Source organism: Urocampus carinirostris, chromosome 8 (assembly GCF_059441175.1).
Source record: "Urocampus carinirostris isolate Australia breed hairy pipefish chromosome 8, RoL_Ucar_1.0, whole genome shotgun sequence".
Classification (NCBI taxonomy): Eukaryota; Metazoa; Chordata; class Actinopteri; order Syngnathiformes; family Syngnathidae; genus Urocampus; species Urocampus carinirostris.
The window spans coordinates 32,873,817-32,896,104 of record NC_142356.1 but is presented as its reverse complement, the minus strand read 5'-3'; the positions used below and the strand labels follow the sequence as shown (position 1 = coordinate 32,896,104).

At 39.5% G+C, this 22,288-nt stretch overlaps 1 protein-coding gene across 2 annotated transcripts; it reads right to left on the bottom strand.

The window, feature by feature from the left end:
- Positions 1 to 984: 984 nt before the first annotated feature.
- LOC148361680 (stromal membrane-associated protein 1-like) lies at positions 985 to 19,554 on the bottom strand. Of its 2 annotated transcripts, none has more exons than XM_088342425.1 (10): positions 19,264 to 19,554; positions 18,753 to 18,886; positions 12,841 to 12,926; positions 12,521 to 12,596; positions 12,014 to 12,079; positions 11,849 to 11,927; positions 10,780 to 10,910; positions 9,777 to 9,984; positions 4,847 to 5,184; positions 985 to 1,634 (listed from the first exon to the last, which is right to left on the bottom strand). In XM_088342425.1, the coding sequence occupies exons 1-10, from the start codon at positions 19,379 to 19,381 to the stop codon at positions 1,494 to 1,496; spliced, it is 1,377 nt and encodes a 458-aa protein (XP_088198551.1). In that variant the 5' UTR covers positions 19,382 to 19,554; the 3' UTR covers positions 985 to 1,493. The 2 variants fall into 2 exon arrangements, with proteins under 2 accessions (XP_088198551.1, XP_088198552.1); XM_088342426.1 differs by having other exon boundaries at positions 11,849 to 11,924.
- Positions 19,555 to 22,288: the final 2,734 nt, after the last annotated feature.

The following is a 22,288-nucleotide window of genomic DNA, read 5'->3' as shown; positions in this document are numbered from 1 at the left end:
TCTGATCATATTGAAATATATTTGTTAGGTTTACAGTGGGTTCAATTAGGTATACTAGACTTGACATCCAAATCGTTTGGCCCTCGACTTGTGGACAAGTTTCTCTATTTGCCCTTTAATCTACTTGACTTTGAAACCCCTGCTTTACATGATTATTGATTTATTTCTACAACTCTCTATGAATGCTATTTTTTTACATTTGTTCCATAATCTTACATTAGAGAACCACAATTTGAAATTATAATGCTCGGTACTGACTGACACAATCAGGAAATTACCATATGAATTAGGTTGCATGTGAAATGCTCTTTTATTTTATCAAATTATAATCAATAAATGTTCTGAAAATCTATTGCAAGTCAAAAAATACTGGACTGCAGTCCACCAAGTCAATTAATGAAATACTCCCACTTAGCAGTGACATTTAAAGAAGCACCAGTTACCCACTAGCTTGGGAGGATCAAAAACATGTCAAATGTGGTTAATGGTTGAAAACAATGAGTGTCTGTGATTGTTTTTGAACAGGTTCGTAAATATTGCCCAGCAAAAAGGTAATCGGTCATTGGTGTCAAGGAAACTTTGAAGTCAGATGAGAGAACTGTACTTTTATATTTTAAGGCAGGTTTAATTAAGCCCAGGGTGATCAGGAAAATACTATCTTTGCAAAGTAACGCAAAGGTGTAATGATCATATTTGAAGGATATTTTCTACCCCAAAAAAGTAATTACTATGAGAATAAATCAAATAGTCGAAAAGGGCTGAACTTTTAACATTTCAAATCAAGTTACAAGCTTCATGTTATCACCCCGAGGGCTTCAGGTTTGAGAGCCTCTTGTACGTTGTTAAATTATAGCAAATATGAAACTAAAATTTATACAAGAACATCATTCTCATTAAAGTCACATCACGGGCTGTGAGATTGAACACCCAGTTTAAGGACTTTGTCAGTCAAATCTAATCAGTCCAAAAGACGAAACAGATACCCAGCATTCATCAAGACTTTTATTTATTTCCTTATAGGAGAAACACAAGTACTTTAAAAGGTTATACAGCGCTGTACAACATGGGACAAGAGACTGTATTAGTCTCAACTTCTCCCATTAAATACTATTTCTTTAAATGATCTATAATCTTATCCTGGTACAATGATACAATAAAAGCTTGTGTAACTGGTCCTGCAGCTTTTCTGATATGTCGATACAATTTTTGTCGGGACTGTTTATTTCCTTGTATTTGTTTTCCAAAAAAGGAAAATAAAAGCGATGCTCAAAAACCATATGACAGGCAGAATCTGCCAGCATGTAAGACTCCTGATTCACTCAAACAATAGAGAGAAAGAAAGAGAGGAAGGGGCTCAAGTGGAAATGCTATTTTCATGTTCTTGAAGGCTGGTCCATGGTGGAAATAGTGAGGTGCAGAGAAACACAAAAGAGCTTTTGCGCCTCCTGCACCCATCACTCTTCATGTGTCCATTAACGGTCTCTTGGAGAAGTTTACTTCCACAGCTGTGTGCTGAGAGTTTGGCCGGCCCCGGGTGAAGGCGCGGCCCACCCGCCCATTGCAGCTGGGGGCTGAGTGAAGGCCATGTGTCCAGGAGCGCCGTTGAGGTGTAATCCTGACATCTGCTGGCTCATCTGAAAGTTAAATAAGAATTCATCAGACTTGACCACTAGATGGTACCGTTTTGAACGTAGACCAGTGCCATATGAGCACAGCGTAGCAGCATAGATAAATGTTTCTTTGGGGGTGTTTTTTTTTTTTTTTTACTAAATGAAGGTTTTTTTGTTCCACGAGTATGCACCAAATATTGCACACTGTCCTATAAACCAGATAAGTAAGGGCCGCATTAGGTTAAAGAAAATTTGCAAAGGGGTCAGGAGGAAATAAAGATTAGGGTCATTTTTTTGTATCTGCAAAGTGTAGTCTCAATCTGATACGTTGGCAATAAATGAGGAAAACAGACCATGTAGGCCATGGGCCACATCAGCGTATTGTCTGTCCTCACAGGGACAAAACGTAACTACTTCTTAATGTAGAACAATTTTTTTTTGGTTTGAACAAATTTATTGACACTAAAAACAGAAAACAATCATGACAATCTCAAAAGCAATTAAGCACATTCACAATATTATATTCCAATATTACGTTTTTAACAGCAAACACAAAGTGAGGTTTGAACAAACCTTCTCGAAAATCAAACATATTCACAATTTCATTATATAACATCTTTGTTAGTGTCAATAGATCCGTCCAGGCCAAAGTCGATTGTCCTCGGTCTGAACAAATCCACTGACACCAACAGCAGCAATATTGTTTTATTTAAGTCACGAACAATCCCGTTGCTTTGAAAAAAGTAAACTACACTTATATATTGGACATATTGCCTTCATGTAGGTTTTAGATCAGGGGATGGTTTAATAATAGTCTGTGGTTTGCGATAATCCGTGGTCCGTGCAGCCCTTTGAGACTCTTTGTGATTAAGGGCTATACAAATAAAAATGACTTGTCTTGATAGTTTCTCAATTCAATGGCATTGAGATGGAAACACTGCAGTGTAGTGGCGCTGATCTGTCAGTTTGTGGGTATTGTAGTCCACAGGCATTGTGGGACAGGTAGTTTTTAGTCAAAGCAGTCTTGAACATTTATTCCTTGACGCGCAGACATTTAAGACCCCTGCAGGGCGCATAAAATGATGTGGAGAGGCTGTGACACAAGTGATGTAGGCCTATCTTAATTGTTCTTATATCGTCACTGTCATTTAAAAAAATAATCTCTATTTTTGGTAATTCTTTCGGTTGACTATTTTCGTTTTAAACTTTCCAAAATGAAAGAAACATGGAAATAGGTCGTATTAGAATCAGTATCAGAGTGCCTTCATAGATGTTTAATTTCGTTTTTTATTTTTCTACAATAAGACCATTCAATATAGTTACAGTACATAATTAAAGCATAGTAAATACAGAATACCTCGGCTCAGATTTGGATCCATGAAATGGAAATAATATTTGATAAAAATTATAAGAGAAAATAGCAAGCACATAAAAATGTAGTCAGCTATTTGGCCTTACACATGTAATGCTTGGGGAAAAATAAATTTCTATGAAGGGAAGACACTCTAAGGGACACTGAGGAAAAGAGTGGCAGAAAATCAACATATTACACATATAATCATATCAACATTTTTGTTTGGCGGATCGGATAAAAAAGCCTGACAAGCCGATTGTGGCCCACGAAAGATACTTTGCCAACACCTGCTTTATACAGTTTTAGAGATTATCAAGCAAAGATATGCATATTCATAAACAATCTGAATAAATGAGATTTAGGTCATCCTAGTGGCACACTGATTATTTCTCTAGCGTGTTATTCAAATTAAAATACTAAGATTAAAAGCAGCTCGTATCGTGGTAATTTATGGAGTTGTAGCACCCCCTGTTGGCTATTATTTTGTTAGTTCAGTTTCGTTGAGCCACTGCATTGTGTAAACCCACTTAGTCGATCATACCAGCAAGTTTTATTGTATTTTTTAACAATCATTCATTCAGTCATTGTTTAACCCCTTCATTTCCACGAGGGTCGGGCAGAATTTTGCTGCGTTTGCGTTAGAGTTGTCGACAAAAAAATCAGTGATAGAAATAGTGGACAAGAAAATTCAATGGTTGACTATTGTTGCCAGACACATTTTTCCAACAGAGTGAGACATCTTACATAATTATAATCTCTGTCGAGAGGTGCTTCTTCGCAATAGTGTCTCTCTCGAGCCGAAATATACAAAAACGCCGGCTTCAACATCAATTGTGCGTACCAAACATTTTAGAGTTTAAGTGCCTGGATACAACGAGGGAAAAGACTTGCAACATGCAAAGAGGACCTGGCGTATGATGCACCAACATTTAAAGAGCTCAAAGAGCTCGTCGGAAGTCAGACTCGCCTCGGTAAGATTCCAGTCACAATCAAGCCAATACGGCTTTGATGATATGCATTTTACGTTTGATATGCGGATATTTTGCTGTAAAATGAAGATTGAGCGATATTTGCCAGACTGTTTCTGACTGTCCAAAGAAAAAACATTAGTTGTTAACAGGTTAAAAACGAAAAACTTATCTGACAAATCGTTTCAATAGTCTTGTAAGGGCAAGACACTCCTCGCAATGCGAAGTTTTTAAAGCAGTTTTAAGCCGCCATCTTCTCCCTCTGCATCCACCCACTAACTCCACTGTACCGCTAAAAGTCACGTCACACCAAAGGTAAATACAATCTCATTTTCCTTTACGTGTATAAGCATTTATAATAGATTTTAATCAAATTCATATTACATGAAGTAGTATGTACTACATACTATTTGTTGTTTGATATGTATATACAATTGTAATGTTTTTACCTGGAGTACTGCTCTTTTGGATGGCATTTGCTAATTATTATAGGTTTGGTATCCCCAGCCTTAAGATAATTTCACCTTGCGATCCCCACCCAAGGACAGAGTGATGTCATAACCCAGGGTCTACTGTATTGTGAGTTTCTTTTTATGCCACACACGTACGCAAAATATATTGATAATCATCATATTGTGCAGTCAGATCATGATATTTATCGAAACAGGACGTTTGAATATCGTTACACATCGTATCAAACATGCCATCTTTTGCGCTTAGGATTTCAATTGCGGCTCTAAATGTCAAAGACTGACAAGAGTTTAATATAAATTAAATTTCTTGAAGTAAAAAGCTTGGCATTATAATGTGATTGGCAATGGTTCTGAGCTGATTTTTTTAATGCTTTCTACAAATGGAGCACTGACATGAAAATGAGCACTTCAAATGTGCCCTAATTAAATGAAAAGTGATACCTGAGCCATGTTCCACTGAGCTTGTTGCCCGGGCTGGATGGCGTACATGCCCTGGGCAGGCACCATGCCTGCAGGCATTGCACCGCCATGCTGCGCCATCATTCTGGGGGCCATGCCCATCACACCGCTAGTAGAAGCATTTCCCATGAAGCCGTTGGGCATGGTCATCCCTACCATCATCCCCGGACTGGGCCCCATCATGGCCGCTCCACTCTGTGCCATCATGGCACCCATGACAGTCGTAGGCGGCATGGCGGTGCCCATGCCAGGGAAGGCTTGATAACCAACAGAGGTCTGGACAGGAAACTGCATCTGAGAGGGTCCCATGAACATGCCAGCTGACAGGAAGAGGACAAGACCATAATAATGGTATTAATGTGGCGTGACATACAAGTAGGTTTATGGTCGGGGACCCAGTATTAAAGTACACAGTGAGTGCATCCAACAGTATTTTTTTTCTAATCTGGTTATGTTACAAATGCTACCAAAATGAGTCATCAAGAAAAAAAGGAAGAAAAAAAGGGAATTCCTCGGTAAGGAATACTCTAAAACAGGACGGCACGGCGGGCGGTTAACGAGAAGCCCCACGGTGCAGAAGTTAAGGGTTTAAGTCCAGCCACCGCAGACTCCCCGTTTTCTCCGGGCACTCCGGTTTCCTCCCACATTCCAAAAACATGCATGTCAGGTTAATTGGCCGGTCCAAATCGTCCCTAGGTGTGAATGAGCAAGTGAATGGTTGTCTGTCTCTGTGTACCCTGCAACTGACTGACAACCAGTTAAGGGTGTCCCCTGCCCACTGCCCGAAGATAGCTGGCATGGGTTCCAGTGCCCGCCCAACCCTACTGAGCATAAGCTGAGCAGATGATGGATGGGTGGGTGAGTTGAATACTGTAATGCGGTATGACTAAAATGGTATGACTAAAACTCAAACATCTTTACAACATGGTGCGTTAAACTCCACTACTCATCAAAATCAGATCACAAATTTAAATGTCATCTAATCCTCTTTTTTCTCTTCTGCTCAGTATGTAGTATGAAATCCAGCACAAGCAGCTGCTCAAATCATTGAATAGGAGTTTACATGTTAACATGGCCCATCAAAGTACAACTAAATACAGTCAGGGAAAGTTAACGGAATTACTTCATAAATGAAGTAACTCGTAACGGTTGTAGAGTAAATAAGCCCAGCATAAAAATGACTTCCACCATCTTTGTTTCTCAAAAGTGGCTTACTTTGGAATGGATAGAACGACTGCATCCCCTTTTGGACAATTTCCGGTCGTACTAATTTATCATGGACCATAATGAAATCTGATAACATAAAGTTATGAATGTAATTAAAACATCCAAGGCAATGTATTGATAAAATGATGTTCTCAATGTATGAAATTATGTCGATTGGAGGGTCATTCTCAGGTACAGCACATTACGCTAAATTCTCACTTCTTTGGCTTTCTAACAGGTTTAGAAATTTCAAAGACCGTTACCCGATACTGAAAATATCAGATATGATCTGGTTGAGCATCACTGGTCCGTATAAAAAGAATTGGCTGAGCGATAGCCGTCCTCTTTTCTCCAGCCTCACACAGGGCACCAATAGTGCAGGGATTTTTCTAGCTTTCATTTTGAAAAACGTTAGGATTTAAACGAATTATTCTTTACTGCAATCAGTCAACGAATTTACCTCTAGATCACATGTGTCAAACTCCCGGCCCGCCGTGTAATCATTTCTGGCCCGCAAGACCATTATACATTATTGTTATTAATGAGCCGAACAACACCGTCTCATCCCTAAACATCATATTCTGACGTTTTAGTCACTGTATCTATTCCTTCATATATGACGTATACTATACTATATACCAGGGGTCGAGAAACTATGGCTCGCAAGCTAGGAGTACCTATGGCTAAGAGACATATATAATTGCGTGCAAATTTTCTCCATCTCGTTCAAAACTTGAGCCATTAATCCTGTTCAGATACAAGCAAAGCCAAACCACAACTGAAATGCATTTCAGGACTTTTCAGAATATATAGGGTACGTTTTCACTACAATTTACAGTCCAGGTGTCACACCCAAAAATAAAATAAATAAATAAATAAATAAATAAAAAACATCGTTTTGGCTGTACAACGCTAAAGAATCCTTTATATAAAAGCTCATTATATAATCTGTGTTCAGATACTTTTTGATGAATCCACGGAACAAATTGTAAATACGCCCAAAACACCGGAAGAGAACTTAAAGTTATTTGATTGGGTGAGTGAAAGGGACGGGTGGAGCTATGAAAAAAGTGCATCTCTCGCCCTACTCCGTCTGCGCACATCAGGCTCCCTGTTCGCAGAGTGTTGAGACGTTTTTACAAAGTAATTTGTGTAGCATTTTCATATTTCTACTTTTGACAGGAGATATATTAAGGAGAGCAAAATCTTTTGGGGTATTTAAGTTTTTTTTAATATACATTGACATAGGAGCAAAGTAATTTGAATGTTATTTTAATGTTAAGTTGTTTAAGTAAGTTCTAAGTTGTATAATTTAACAAGATATTTTTATTTAGAGCAAAATAATACATACTGTATAAGTGCTTTAAGGTTTAAATTTAATATTCTTGTCTGTTTTTATCCATATTTATGTTTCAAAAACATTCAGTTTAAGCGTGTTCAATAAATGTTTATCCTGGTTGGTCCGTGATCTTAAGTGTGTTTTGAATTTTGGCCCCTTGTGCAATTGAGTTTGACATCCCTGCTCTAGATGTAGCTTATGCTACACCATAAATCTTTTTTTCTCTGAAGGATTCTAGAATTTCACTGATAAAAAATTAAATTGTGTTATTACTTTGAGTTTTGATATGAACATCCCAAGAAAATGGATTCAATGAACCAGGCCGTTTGAAACAGGACACACAATTTATTAACAGAGATAATTAATGATGGGGGGAGGAAGGGGAAGGCGCGGAGATTATGGGAGTTTTCGACCGCTGAAAGTCTGGAATTTACCAGCACAAAAAGAAAGTTTCCCGCTATAAATGTAGTTGATCTGGGGAGATTCCCTTGTACAGAAAAACAAACGTTCATTCCCAAGAACCGGCAAATATGGTGTTAAATCTGAAACCCTCCTCTTACTTATTGTGCGGAGAGATTTGGTCTTGTGCTCCAGATGGTCGCAATGTATGGCCCACGTGCTGAACTCAAGGCCACAGTGCAGGCCCACGTATATAACGTGGCGTGTCGTGCGAGACGTACCGGCCAGGCAGAAGAAAAGAGAACGGCTATCACTCAGCCAATTCATTTTATATGGACCAGTGACGCTCGACCAGATCATGCCTTTATGGGCGTGGTCTTAGATATCTGATACTCTCAGTATCGGGTGACTGTGCTTGAAATTGCTAAACTTGTTAGAAAACCGAATAAGTAAAAAATTTGGGGAATGTTCTATACTTGAGAATGTCCCTCCAAACGACATAATTACGTACGGTGAGAACATTTCTTTATCAATACCTTACCTTGAATGTTTTCATTACATTCAATACTTCATGTTATCAGATTCAATCACGGTACATGGTAAACTAGTACGACCGGGAACTGTCCAAAAGGGGGCGCCGTCGTTCCATCCGTTCCAAAGCGAGCCACCCAAAACAAAGATGGTGGAAGTCATTTTTGTGCTGGGCTTATTTGCTCTACATGGTAACTAATTACTTTTTTTAATAATGTGCCAAATACTGGTTACAAGTTATGCTAGGTATATGAAAACTATACACGTACTGTGATAACATGCCCTTTAATTTTTACCGTAAATTATGGACTACAAGGCACACCTGATTAAAAGCGGCATGAGCAAATATATGGAAGAAACTCAACTTTGTTTTTGTACAAGCCACACCTGATCTTAAGCCACAGGTTTAAAAAAAACACATAAATAAACTCATTCAAGTCCATTTCTTATATTTGAGAAAACATCAGAAGGAAAATGTCTAGTCCATAAAAGTAACACATTGTGTCGCGATCAAGACACTTTTGCAGACTGTCAGTAGCTGTCAATCTTGAATAACTAGCGCAGATGTCAATCATAATTAAATTGGCATTAACATATAAGCAGAGTCAAATGATTATAGATAAATGCTTCGAATCTTGCTAAAAGGTAGAGTTAACGGAGTGAATATTTAGTGACAGCAGGTGACTATCAGATATATTTTTCCCCATCAGATATAAAACTGACATCATATTAAGGCTGTTATCAGTTCGCTGTCAGCCCGATAATTATCATGTACCACTAAGTTAGTAACCAGTGTCAGCATGTATAATGATTTTTTTATATAGAAGTAACATTAATTGATCTCCTTTCAACCACTTCATCATGTGCGCAAATGATGGGAGAGCTTAAGATCCCTACCATGGCTCTGTATGTCAACAAGTTGTTGTTATTGTACAGGCGTCTAGTCTGACAATGTTTAAGTCCAGGCTGAAAACAGTTCTGTTCAACTGTGCATACAACTGAAAGGGTTCTATCTGCACTCTTCACTTTTACCTCATTTTAATTAATTGATTTTATTATGTTTTATCTGTGGTTTTAATGCATTTTAAAAGCCACATTTTAAATTTTCAATGTCTTTTATTGTGTGTTTTTAATCTGTCTGCCATTTCTGTAACGCACTTTGAATTGCCTTGTGTATGAATTGTGCTATACAAATAAACTCGCCTTGCCTTTTCTTGGCATAGTATATTGAGTTTTGTTTTGAGATAGTTTTTGTCACACTCCTGCGTATATGTTTATGCCAATTTTGTTCATATTGACTGCTGCGCTAGTTGATTAAGAGCATCGTATTGTAAGCTGCAGGGTTTGAAAGGTAGAAGAAAATAGAGGCTTGTTGTCCAGAACTTATAGTAATCACAACAATGTTTTGAATGACAGATCAGTAGAAACATTTCTTACCTGCTGGGGCCTGTGGAGCCATGTTGTTGGTTCCATAGAGCGACAAGATTGAGTCCTTGGACAGTGGCTTCTTGGCATTATCGTCAACCTTGGTTGCACTGCTGCCGTCATTGAAAAGGTCAAGGTCGCCGTTGCCTGACCCAGGCATGGCTCCACCCACCGCTGCTGTGGCTTGTGTGGGAGTACCAGCAGCACTGCTGGAGTTCACCTGTTTTCAGGCAAATCACACCCAAAAAATATTATTTGGGGAAAAAAACATGAAAAAGTAATAATAAAAAAAGAAATACTACTATAAATTACTACTCATCAGAGATTTTAATATCAGACACATGCAAAGGAGACCGCATAGGATGCCAGTTGGTTGTTTCGACTGTATAACCTCGCTGCTGTTCGTTGTTTTGACTAATACTGTCTACATCATTGTTACTATCGGCCAATCATGTTGCAGTCATTTGAGATCCACACCCTTTAGGGCGCATCTGCGTTTGTATCTTAGGAGATTTAATAAAACGAAAGGGCTCAGGGTAGGCCATTTAGAACAGGTTGGAATTTCTTATGAGGTTCGGGATCACCCTTGTTCTTGCAAATTCAAAATCCATTGAAGTCTTATCTCCTTATATTGAGTGTGTACTACACTATAAATTGACCACAGATGTATGAATAATCTTCGAAAGAATCAATTCTATTTTATCAGTCACTTAAGTTTAATCAAATTTTATTTCCTGACCCTAATTTTCACATACATTACAAATGATTAAAAACTATCATCATCTAAAAAAAAAAATGTTGATAATACAATACACATGGAACGTCATCACATGTTGATGGAATGATAATTAACCATATAAATGATGGAACTGTGAGAACCTATGAAATTGGCTTCCTTTTTGACCATGCAAAGATAGTGACACGTAAGCACTCAGTTTTCCTAGTCTCCTAAAAGGGGACGATTTTGGAGATACTAGTATCCCACCTAACGCTGCCAAATATTTATCTATGCTACCTGAGGAAACTGTGGAGCTGAAGTAGATGATGGTAAGGGGTTAGAAACCATAGGGCCGAATATGTCCAGGTCATTATTGTTCTGGCTTGTGCTTGTGATCCCATTGTTGCTTGGTGCAGCTGCCGGTGCGTCTAACACAGAGAAGTGAAAATACTGGTTTTACAGGGGCAAATAACCCAACAAGAAAAGTAAGCACCGACAAGCACATACGATATAATTTGCATAAGATTCACTAAAATAACTTCTTCATTAACACCTAACTACAACTATTAAGGCAAAAACAAAAACGATTTATTGCCCCAAAATATGGTCACTATGTGCACGTTATGTTTTAGGGAAAACTGTGGGCATATCCTGTTTGCCATGTTGACACAAAAAAAAAGTAGGCAAAAAAAAATCAGGGACTGAGTCAGCAACATAAACTTCCTGCCAGACAAAGGCTCTCTACATCTCGTTACTGAAAAAGTCACTTTGCACCACAAACTGTTCATTAAAGATACCTGTCAGTTATAAACAAAAGTGTACTTACAATACAGTTCTGTCATATTTAAATAAATACTACGCACATTCAACTTGCATTGTAAAATGTTGCATTGGGTACCAAAAACTAATTTGACTTTTGTTGTACTTGCATAAACAATCCAACCAAAATTGTACTGTAAATTGTAGATTAGTCAACATAAAAATTGCACTCATTTTCTTGTATTAAAGAAATGACCACACAAAAAGGAACCTAATAAACAAGAGACCTAATGTCTAACGCTCATATTTGCTTTGTGTCACACATTCCTTTCCTTTGATGAATTATCAGGTTATAACATATTACAATACGCCACACTATTTACAGAGCTTTACAGACATTAGGCCTTGGCTTCCACTATACAAAAGGCAGTTGATAACTAACTAAATAACTTTACTATGATGGTGCATTGTAAACCCCATTCTAGTGAAAATTACTTTGTATAGGACAATCAAACGTTTCCATAAAAACCCCTCACAGAGAACTATATTCGACACTGAGTAGACCCTAAAAGATATACAGCAGATTGAAAAAAAGTAGCTGACTTACCAAGTGCAAGTAAGTTCACTGAAGGTTCTGATGTCTTCACTGGGCTAACTTTGGGGGCCGGCTGCGACTCTTCATTCTTCTTGAATTCATAAGTAAATAATCATTGGATGAGGACGATGTGGTGAAAGCTGAGAAGAGAATACCAACGTGTACAAGAGAACTTACCTTGGTGTAAGATGACACCTTGCTCCCTCGCTCTGTCTCCTTCTCTTTTTTGGTACAATCTTTAGGCTGAATAAAACAAAGATGAAAACTGAATCAATCGCTGGATTGTTAAATACACAGGTGGTCAATTTTAGGTTATGGCTGAAACGAGGGTCTCTGAATGATTCAGGGGTAAGCCTGGCACATTATTGAGAAGAAGGGACTTTCAGTCGCATTACACAAATATACACAATTACTGCTTTTAACTTGAACTTCACCACACAAAATTAGGTACCAGTAGAACTTGCAGTCTTCCAGGAATCTTCCCTTTGTTTAAGAAAAGAATAAGAAATTGTTCTAGTTTTTGGGTTTACACGTCCTTGCACTGACCAAATATTGTTACTATTTGGAGTTTTTGAAGTTTTTTCCTCCATGTAAATGCACTCAGTTCAAGATAAAAGCAACTACCAAAAAACAAAAAAAGAAGACTGGTCGAATGGTAGGATAAAAAATAAAGATTGAACATACGCTGCTTCCATTGGTCACATTCACGTTGTAGTATTTCTTCTTCTCATATTTGTCCCTGATGAAGAATTCAACTGCTCTGAGGCAAGAGTCAAGGAATAATAGCAGCCATTACACGGTGGGCACATTAAAGATATACTACATTCAGCAGCTCCTGATGGCTACAGGGAAAGTGCATGCTATTATTATTCAAAGAGATTGATCCAAAGCGTAGCCCATTGCTTTCTTGTCGGATCGATAAACCATGTTTTTTTTGAATGGTGGAGAGCAAGTTTAAATCAATCAAGTGACAAATTCAGGCAATTGAAAACACTGAAAGATACTGGTCTGTCTGAGGCCGTCTGAAATTTGCTGGAAGTTCGGCTTCATAAAGCTGCCTGGCCTTGGTGTTCCCCATGTCCTGTATACGCTGCGAAAAAAGAAGAAAGCGCCAATGAATGAATTTAGAAATATAGTGTACTCTTTCATGAGCGTATGTACTTGCATAATTGATAGAAAAACTAAAATCTTTCCGTCATGAACGATATTAAAAAAAGCATCAGGTTACAGATCTTATTATTACAGTGTTTTTCTGTTAGTTACAAAATGAAAATGACAACCCTTAGTCATAGCGGTTAGTCAATTACATTTACAATTACATTCAAATAATACTACACCTTTAAATGAACAAATATAGTGCTGTCATTTTAAAGAAAAAAAGTCACATTATAGTCACATGAAAATAACATGTGATCGTGTGGTACAGTTCAATGCTAAATTAAACAACACTGTGCTGCAGCAAACCTACACAATGCCACGTGTTGGAACAGTTATTGTGTGCTGTGGTAAAATGGACAAACATTAAGATTGGTCAGAAAATTAGTATTTAAGGCGGTGGTTGGGTGGGTGGATCCCTTAACCACTAGGGTCGAAGGGGCACCATTTTCTGTGGTGTGTCTTAGGCAAGTATAGCCTGTTCGGCACCATCCCTCTCCAGACCAACGAATGTCTACTTGATCACAAAAACTCGGGACCTTTCGCGTGTTGGAAGAATGTGTCAACCACTGCACTACAGAAACACAGTATTCAAGGTACATGTCTTTAATTTAAAAACTGGTCCTATCAAACACCAAAAAGCTAGTAGGACAGAATATCTGAAGGCAGTTTGACTTCGAGGGGTCTGTGAGGGCCAGTTAAACATAGGGTGTGCTTGATGCAGTCCTCAGGACGTGGACTAGCCTGGTCTCTCAATAAGCCTAATAACTTGCCAGGCATTAAACTGTAAGTAAGCAAAGACCACAAGCCAGTAGATCCTCAGTGCAACCACTAAGTGGTTGAAAAACGGGAAGTAAGCAATGGTAAAATTAGTGGAATACAAAAATGATCTACCAACTGCTAGATAAAAGTCAATTAAAAGCAAGCTAACTTATAAATATAATTTTTTTTACTATTCACACAGTAGCTCATCTTGGGATTAAAGAGGTCGCGGGTTCGATTCCCGGCTCCTCTGTGTCATATGTCGAAGTGTCCTTGGGCAAGACAATGAATTCCTAATGCCCCCGATAAGCAGGTAGTTGCCTTGCATGGCTGACACCGGTATCGGTGAGTGAGTGTGTGTGTGAATGTGAAAGTGTGAAGCACATTGTAAAGTGCTTTGGGAGCTCTTTAGTGATTTGAAAAGCACTATATAAATGCATTTATATTTATTTAAGTAAGAAGACAGCTTAATGTTTATGTAAAAAAAAAAAAACACTAAGTAAAGGGCGAGGCTTTTCTAACAATTTAAATGAGGGGTAACCCGTGCCACATCAAAATGTGTCATTGCCATTAGGAAATAAAAATAATCGTTTCCTTATTGAAAAGTAAAAAAAAAAAAACATAGTAATGCGTTCAACAAATTTTGCAGCAAGGGCTTGGAGAGATGCCACTTGTTGTTACCTTTACTGGAAACGTCATGATAATAAGCTTTCGTTTTGTTCACAAAGCAACTGGTGGATGTATATATCTATTGTACTTTAAACAATTACTGGCTTTCTCTATTTACGTATTGCATTTGAAAATTTGGTACTTGATGTTTGAAAAAACATTGGAGGGAGAGGTTGGCATTAAAACAGAATATTAAATGGCTAAAGAAATAGTTATTTCTATAATTTGTCATGTCTCTATGAGCAGACCCACGAAAGAAATACCACTATCAGTGTTGGGAGTAACGCATTTCAAAGGGATGAAATAACTTTTGTCGGTAATGAGTACTCTAACGCCTTATTAATGGCCGTAAATTCCGGACTATAAAGCGCACCTGATTATAAGCCGCAACCACATTTTAAGAGGAAAACCGATTTTGTACTTACACAAGCCGCACCTGTATATAAGCCGCATGCGCCCACATTATAAAAATGTAACACAAACACAAAATTAACTCAGACCCGACTTTAAGTCCCGCGATTGAAACTGAATGTCCTTCATAAAAGTACACAGTCCAAAAATCACAGACGGAAAAATGAACGGAAAATGATACCGGTACTTAAAGTTTGAAGCAGACCTGCAGAGTCCGGGTCCCGTTGAAAGTAATCCAAGGAAAAAAGTGTATATTTCCAAAGGTAAAGGGTGGGAAAAATATATATCCACTATTGTCCGCCGCGTCCACAAACACTCACCTTTACCGGTCCCCACTTCCTGTCACCCCGCGTTTGTTTCGCCCCTTCTTTTTTATTCGCCCGTGTAAAACATATCAGAATAAGTGTCTGAAATAAATACATTACAAAAATATACAGTTGCAAATACATATTATACATAGTTACACATAATTACAAAGAAAGACGGTACACCGAGAGTTTTCAAAGCTTTAATAATAATAATATAACTTTCATCCCAAACGGTGCCTGTGACAGGGCAGTCAATGGTAGCAACACGCTCGCAACACAGTAAACGGGTCTGTTAAAAAAACATACCGTACTTGTAAAAATCACGGTAAACCGTCCTCATCTTCCTCCTTAGAACTGAAGCCATCAAAGTCGTCTTCCTCAGTGTCGGAAAGAAACTTTGTCATATAGACGTCATCCCACGCTCCCTTAGTCCATAACACGCTAGCAACACGCTCGCTTCTTCTTTATCGGACTGCTCGATTGCTTTTAGCTTGAAAGCTGCGTCATGTGCCTTTCTTTTTGCATTTTGCATGATGAGGGTATGTTTACGCTAATTTAATTTATGCACAAGCCAAGAAGTTGCAGTCTTCCTCGGCGCATATATTCCACCGGTCTAAATCTGACCTTTTGTACTCAAGCGCCGCTGGCGGCCGTTAGAAAAATTACATAAATTGGCCGCATCACTGAATAAGCCGCAGGGTTGAACGTTTGGAAAAAAAATATCGGCTTATAGTCCGGAATTTACGGTAAATGTTGCAACTCAACTGTCGCTGCAGCATGGTGTGTTACTCCGCAACTTTTTAAAAGCAGGCCACGTTTTGCAATGTTTCTGACGATTCCTCGTTCGCACGTGAAGCACACAAAATCCTCAATCCGCCAGCAGTACAACGGCAATACAACAATAAGAAGGAAGGCATGTTTATATTTACAAAATACATTTAAAAACAGTGGCGCCATCTCAAGCACAGAGTAGGAAAAATCTTAATATCTCCCTACTGATATTCTCCCACCCGTATATACCTACATGTAAAGCCAAATTTTACAACGATAAAATAAAATACTGAAATTATATGCGCATATCTGGCTGCGTCTCACCATTGTGAATGGGCAGGGTGCGTGGCTTATACAGGAACAAAATAAAAATCAATGGGGAAAATGTGGGCACAGAATTTATGGTAAAAGAGTGCTGAAGGTTTTTGAGTTTTTCCTTGCCCTCATGTTGGTTTCATATCAGGGGATGATGTAATGATAGTCTGAAAAATAGTCTGTGTAATAACCTGTGCACCCCTTTGAGACTCTTTGTGATTAAGGGCTATACAAATAAAAATGACTTGACTTGACTGAAATTCCATCTTTTCAATTTCGAGTAGTAACGAAGACTAACAAAATTAGTACCTGCTGCCTCCCTGCTTAGCGTTCGGCATTAATAGTTGGAATTGGGGTGTTTGGGACATCAATGACTCCCAACGATAGGTGTTGCGACTTATAGGTGGGGTTGAGAGAGTCCCTTTCTTTGAATCCATCTCCCAGAAAGAGTCAAGAATGTGAGTATTTTCTAGCAGCCTCCCACTAGGGGAATATGGCTCTGATATATAAATACATACAATATATAACAAGCCTAGAGAAACAATAAATCGGCCCCGTCATAACCCAGAAATGGAGAAGTAAATGTTTGAGTGGTTTGGAGACAAAACAGTTATGAAATGTCTTGACTGTGCCAAGTTTGCAAAATTGCACAAGCCAAGAAATATAAGGTTTGTGTAAACATTTTGTTCTATTATATAATGTAGCTATCTTTCAAATGGTTTAGAGCAGACCTGGGCACTCCGGTCCTGGAGGGCCGTATGTTCTGCATGATTTTTGAGGTTTTTCTGATCCAATACAGGTGATTCCAATCACCAGTATCGTTAACGAGCACTTGCTAGCTTGCTAACAAGGTTATAATTTGTATCACCTGAGTTAAAGAAGAGCAAACTTCAAAATCTGGCAGGACGTATGGCCCTCCAGGACCGGAGTGCCCAGGTCTGGTTTAGAGGGTCAGCTTCAATTTGAGCATATACTGTAATTAGTAACTAGTTACTTTTCAGAGTAACGCGCTACTTTTGGGTGTCTGTAACTTTCCCCCAATGTCGGCCTTATTGGATGGATCCACCAGACGCAGTTTAATTTGGTTGGATGTTCGAATGAGAATGAAATGTTTGGGGCAATGTTTTTTGTGACTTTACTAATTATTTCCAACAACTGTTACATAATGATTTCATACTGAAGTGGTTAGCACATTCGCCTAACTCGTGAAAGGTCCCCGGTTCATGACCGGGTGGGAACATATGTTGGCCTGGAGAGGGATGAACGCCCAAGACGCAACACAGGAAATGGTGCTCCTACAAATCTAGTGGTTAAGAGATCCAACCAACTAACAATGAGTGGAGGCCAGAGCAAGAACCTCACTCGCAATGCGGCCTTTGAAGATAGTGAGCGCGCGCCACAAACCTTTGGCAAAATTATAGCGCAGTTTCCTGGCCAAAGGAAGATCTGAGTGTCCCTAAAACCCTGACCGAAAAAGGTGCATCCCTATCTAAGAGTGGAGGGCAGAGTTAGGCTCTGAATTAACGCAATTCCACCACCGGGGATCGCCCGGGCACATTAAAACGCCTTGCCAATGATAATGACTCATTTGCCGGCTGAAAAAGAGTCCCAGAGAATCGCCTTGTTTGAACCCTAACCCCTCCTGTACAGAAGCAATCATTTGCTCAGGAGGTAAAGCTCTCGTCGTGGGATCGAGAGGTCCCAGGTTCGATTCCCGGCTCCTCCGAGTTATATGTCGAAGTTTCCTTGGGCAAGACACTGAATCCCTAATGTCCCCGAAAGCAGGTAGTTGCTTTGCATGGCTGACACTGCTATTGGTTAGTGAGTGTGTAAAAGGGAAAAGTGTGAAGCACATTGTAAAGCGCTTTGGGAGGTCTTCATTGACTTGAAGAGCGCTACATAAATGCAGACCATTTACATTCATAACTTAGCACGGAACGTTTGACAATAGCCAAACTACAGCAATATTTCAAATGTTAATCACACCAATAATAATGAGTGAGTAAACGTACACCCAAAATAGCCACCACTACTTGGATTTCCCAGATGTTGTTCAAGTGGTTCGTAACTATACATTAGGGGGAAGTAACTGTAACTAATTACTTTTTCGGAGGGGGGATGCTCTTCCCCCTGAGATTCGATCTGCAACCTCAGTGGAAATGTTTAAATCTAAGCTTAAAACACACTTTTACTCTATAACATATGAATAACCTATATTTTGGTTGACAATATCTCTGTATTATTTGTAATTGCAACATCCATTGCAGCCTGGTCATCCTGAAAGGAGGATTACCACATGTGCGGTCCCTTCTCAAGGTTTCTTCATTTTCCTCATGTTGATGTTTTTGAGTTTTTCCTTGCCCTCATGTTGGTTTCAGATCAGGGGATGGTGTAATAATAGTCTAAAATAATAGTATGTGCAATAACCTGTGCAGCCCTTTGAGACTCTTTGTGATTAAGGGCTAAACAAATAAAAATGACTTGACTTGACAGAGTAACGCACCCAACACGGACTACAACCTTACCTGAATTTGATCTGAGGTCCATTGGTCCAAGTTCACTGATTTGACTCGGGATATGTGCACCCCGAGGTTCCTGTGGATGCCTGCACATCGAATGCAGATAAATACTCCCAGATTCCAGGACGCCCATCTTGGACCTGAAGTCAAAAGCCACCGTCGTGGATCGAACCAGTCAGCAAAAGGTAGCAAACGCAGCACCTGCTTTACACTTTTGTGTGACGTGACAGTGATATACAGTCGATGGATACTTGATTAACATGCTGTGTGACGCTTATAAAGCAGACACGATTCACGGTTTAAAGGCGACATTCTGCTTGTAAGGAACCGCAAACTGCTAGCCTGCTAGCTAGCCACTTAGTTTAGCTTGGAGGGAGCGGTGTCAGCTGATTTACCGGTGCCGCTTCCGTAACTCGGAGGCGCCTTATGCCGGCTAACAGATGCTACACGAGTTCCTAACGCCTATGACGCCATTGAAGTCGGCTTTTGTGCCGCAGAGAGAACTTGAACGCCGTACCTTTCGCCTCACAGTCGGCACAATACTTGTTGTCTTCCTCTCTGAGCATTTTGGACAGGATGGCCTGGTGTTGCTCGTTCAGTTTCTGGGCCTTCTCTCTCTCCGAGCGGGTGGTCATGATCGCTAATTTTCCCGATTTACTTGTCAAATAAAATCGTAACCGGGATCAACTGTCGATAGTTGAGAAAAGTTTCCAATAAAAGAGCATAATAAGAAAGGCGAACGTCTTCGACTGGTATGAATACACCCGGAACCGGAATCGCTTCTCCGCCCACGGAATTCTCAGGCTGACGCGGCGACCACACACAATTGGACAAACGCGATGACGTCACGTGACGCACGAAGTCATTACACGTTTAGGATCCAAGGAAACACTATGTGGTTTGACAACAAAATTATAACAGTGGTGGGCCGTCGGGGCCTGCAAGGCCCCCTTTGCTGGCCTAAAAATATCTGAATCTTATAATGTTATATTTTCTCCATGTATACCTTTCAAATGTTCACCATCCTTTCATTGGTTTTCCCCTTGTTGTGCTGCTTTCAGGTGTGTGTTTTCATATTTAACCTATCACATTTCAGCCACCACTTGTTGCCAGGGTCAGACATCTTCCGGGGACATTAAGAATCAGTTATGCAGGTCCTGTAGCATAATATTAGTGTCAAGAAAAGCTGTTACTTTAACCCAGGGGTGTCAAACTCATTTTAACTCGGGGGCCGTATGATAGAAAAAACATTCTTTCGGGGGCCGGACTAGTAGATTAAAGAGAAAGAAAAATAGATATAAAGAAATAAGAGAAAGAGGTGGGGGGAGAGGAGAGAGGGCGGGACACAGAAAGAAAAAGAGAGCGAGGGAGAGAGCGTGAGAAACAAAAGATAAAAAGTCATGAGAGAGGGGGAAAGGAAAGGGAGAGGAAGAAACAAATCCAAAGAGAAATAAAAAGACAGAAGGAGAGAAAAGAGAAAAGAAAACGCGAAGGTTATGAAGAGAGAAAGAGAAAAGAGAAAAGGAAAAAAGGAAGTTAAAGCAAAAGAGGTTAAAAGACACCGAGAGAGAAAGAGACAAAGAGCAACAAAGGAAGAGAAAAAGAGAGACACAGAGTGAAAGAGACAGAGACAGAGTGGGAGAAAGGGGGTAGAAAGGAAAGAGAGAGGGAGAGAGAGAGAGAGAGAGAGAGAGAGAGAGAGAGAGAGAGAGAGAGAGAGAGAGAGAGAGAGAGAGAGAGAGAGAGAGAGAGAGAGAGAGAGAGAGAGAGAGAGAGAGAGAGAGAGAGAGAGAGAGAAATAAATACAAGTACAGTGTCATTGTGAGAGGCACCCGGCTTTGGCAACATCAAGTTGACATATTTCAACCTGCAGCTTGGTTTTCTCTTGCGCTTCTCTGAGTGTTGTCTCCCGGGCCGGATTCAATCCCTTAGCGGGCCTGATCTGGCCCGCGGGCCGCCTGTTTGGCACATGTGCTTTAACCCAAGGATGTCCAAACCTTTGAGAAAGCGGGCCAGATTTCGTAGGCTGAAAATGTTTGAACTATTCAAGCAGGCATTCTTTGAGCAGTCTTTAATAAATTCACCCGCAGTGAAAGGTTTGCGATGCTTGGTGATCAACGTGGCAAACTCATAGCTCGCCTCTGTAGCATTTTCATTTGACTCGCAGGGTCTCGTGACTTGCGTTTCTACTTAGCTTTTTGTAGTCAGCATGTTTTTCAGGAAGTGCCTCTTTGTATTATATCCTTTAAGGCAGCCACAGTCTCTTGGCAAATTGGGCTAACACAATTATTTCAGATTTCAGTGAAATTTCCACTTGTTCTGGAAGCAGAGAGCTTTTTTTGTTTATTTTTTTACAGTTGCCATGTCGGAAATGGAGTGGGCTAAAATTTTCACAGAAAGCCAAGTGCAAGTTCGCCAAAGGGCTACTGCCATCATCTGGTGAAATGGTCGAGTTTCTTTTTGTTTGTACAAATGTATTTTATATTTCAGTCAACATTTCTGACGGCCCACATAATTTTAACTTTATGACAGAGGCCGCGGACCAGTAAAAATTCAATCACCGGCCGTAAATTACCCCTTGGACATGCTGGCTTTAACCAATCAGGTATCAAGTTGGCGAAACCAAGGACTTCTAGCTGGCATAGGGAAAGGTCTGCAATTTTTTCCTGTTTGATTGGCTTGGGGGCAGTAACACCCCAAAGTGATGGTGCCAACCGTAGATGGCAAAATTCTTGTTAAAGTAAGGGGCAAAAAAATACACCTAAGGTCATTTCCAATTTGATAATGCAGTACCCAAGAAATTCGCCTGGTGATGTCAGAGATTAACGAACAACACACCATTAAAGGCCACTACGAAAGACCTTGGCGTGAAATGCTAAATCCGCCACTAACATGACCTAACACACTGTAACAATGTATGGAAAATGTTTCTAAAATCAAAAGAAGATCCTCCCTTTTTTCTGAAAAAAGTAATAATATTGTATATTTTATCAGTAAGACATTAAAATATGTCAAGTGTGGTTTACTTTAATTATCGCCTGCACAGTTAGACTACATAGCTACGTGACCCTTTTTACCTACCTGTCTACGTCAATGTTGCCGTGTAAGTTTCCATCCTTTTGTTGGAAAGTGTCTCTTTCACTAAAGAGAGATTTCGGCACCCAAACGCTTTTCAGATCGTCTTTGTTACTTTAATAAGGCAAAAGGCGAGACAAAAAAGAAAATATAAAAAGAAAATAGGAAAATCAAGGAAAAAAAGCTGGGAATCAAAAAAAGAAGAAAATAGGAAACTATAGAACAAAAGAAAAAAGCAAGAAACAAAGTAAAACAGGAAAAATGAAACAAAATGCTGGGAAAGAAGAAAAAGAACAAATTAAAGAGAAAAGGGTCAACAGAAAAGAAGAAAAAAAACAAGGAAAATACAAGTTTTTGGGGGTCTCCTTGACGCTTTTATGTTACATCCAAGTCATTTGCAAATGACTTGAAAGTAACAGTCAATCTTTTTGGCAACATTATACTTCCACTAAAAAAATGGACTAAAT

Excerpts from the sequence above, each read along its gene's own strand:
- LOC148361680 (XM_088342425.1), bottom strand. The coding sequence starts at position 19,381 with ATGACCACCCGCTCGGAGAGAGAGAAGGCCCAGAAACTGAACGAGCAA. Across the intron at positions 12,927-18,752 it reads GGACCTCAGATCAAATTCAG|CGTATACAGGACATGGGGAA; the intron begins GTAAGGTTGTAG and ends CTTTTTTCGCAG. Across the intron at positions 9,985-10,779 it reads CAGCTCCACAGTTTCCTCAG|GTGAACTCCAGCAGTGCTGC; the intron begins GTAGCATAGATA and ends GCCTGAAAACAG.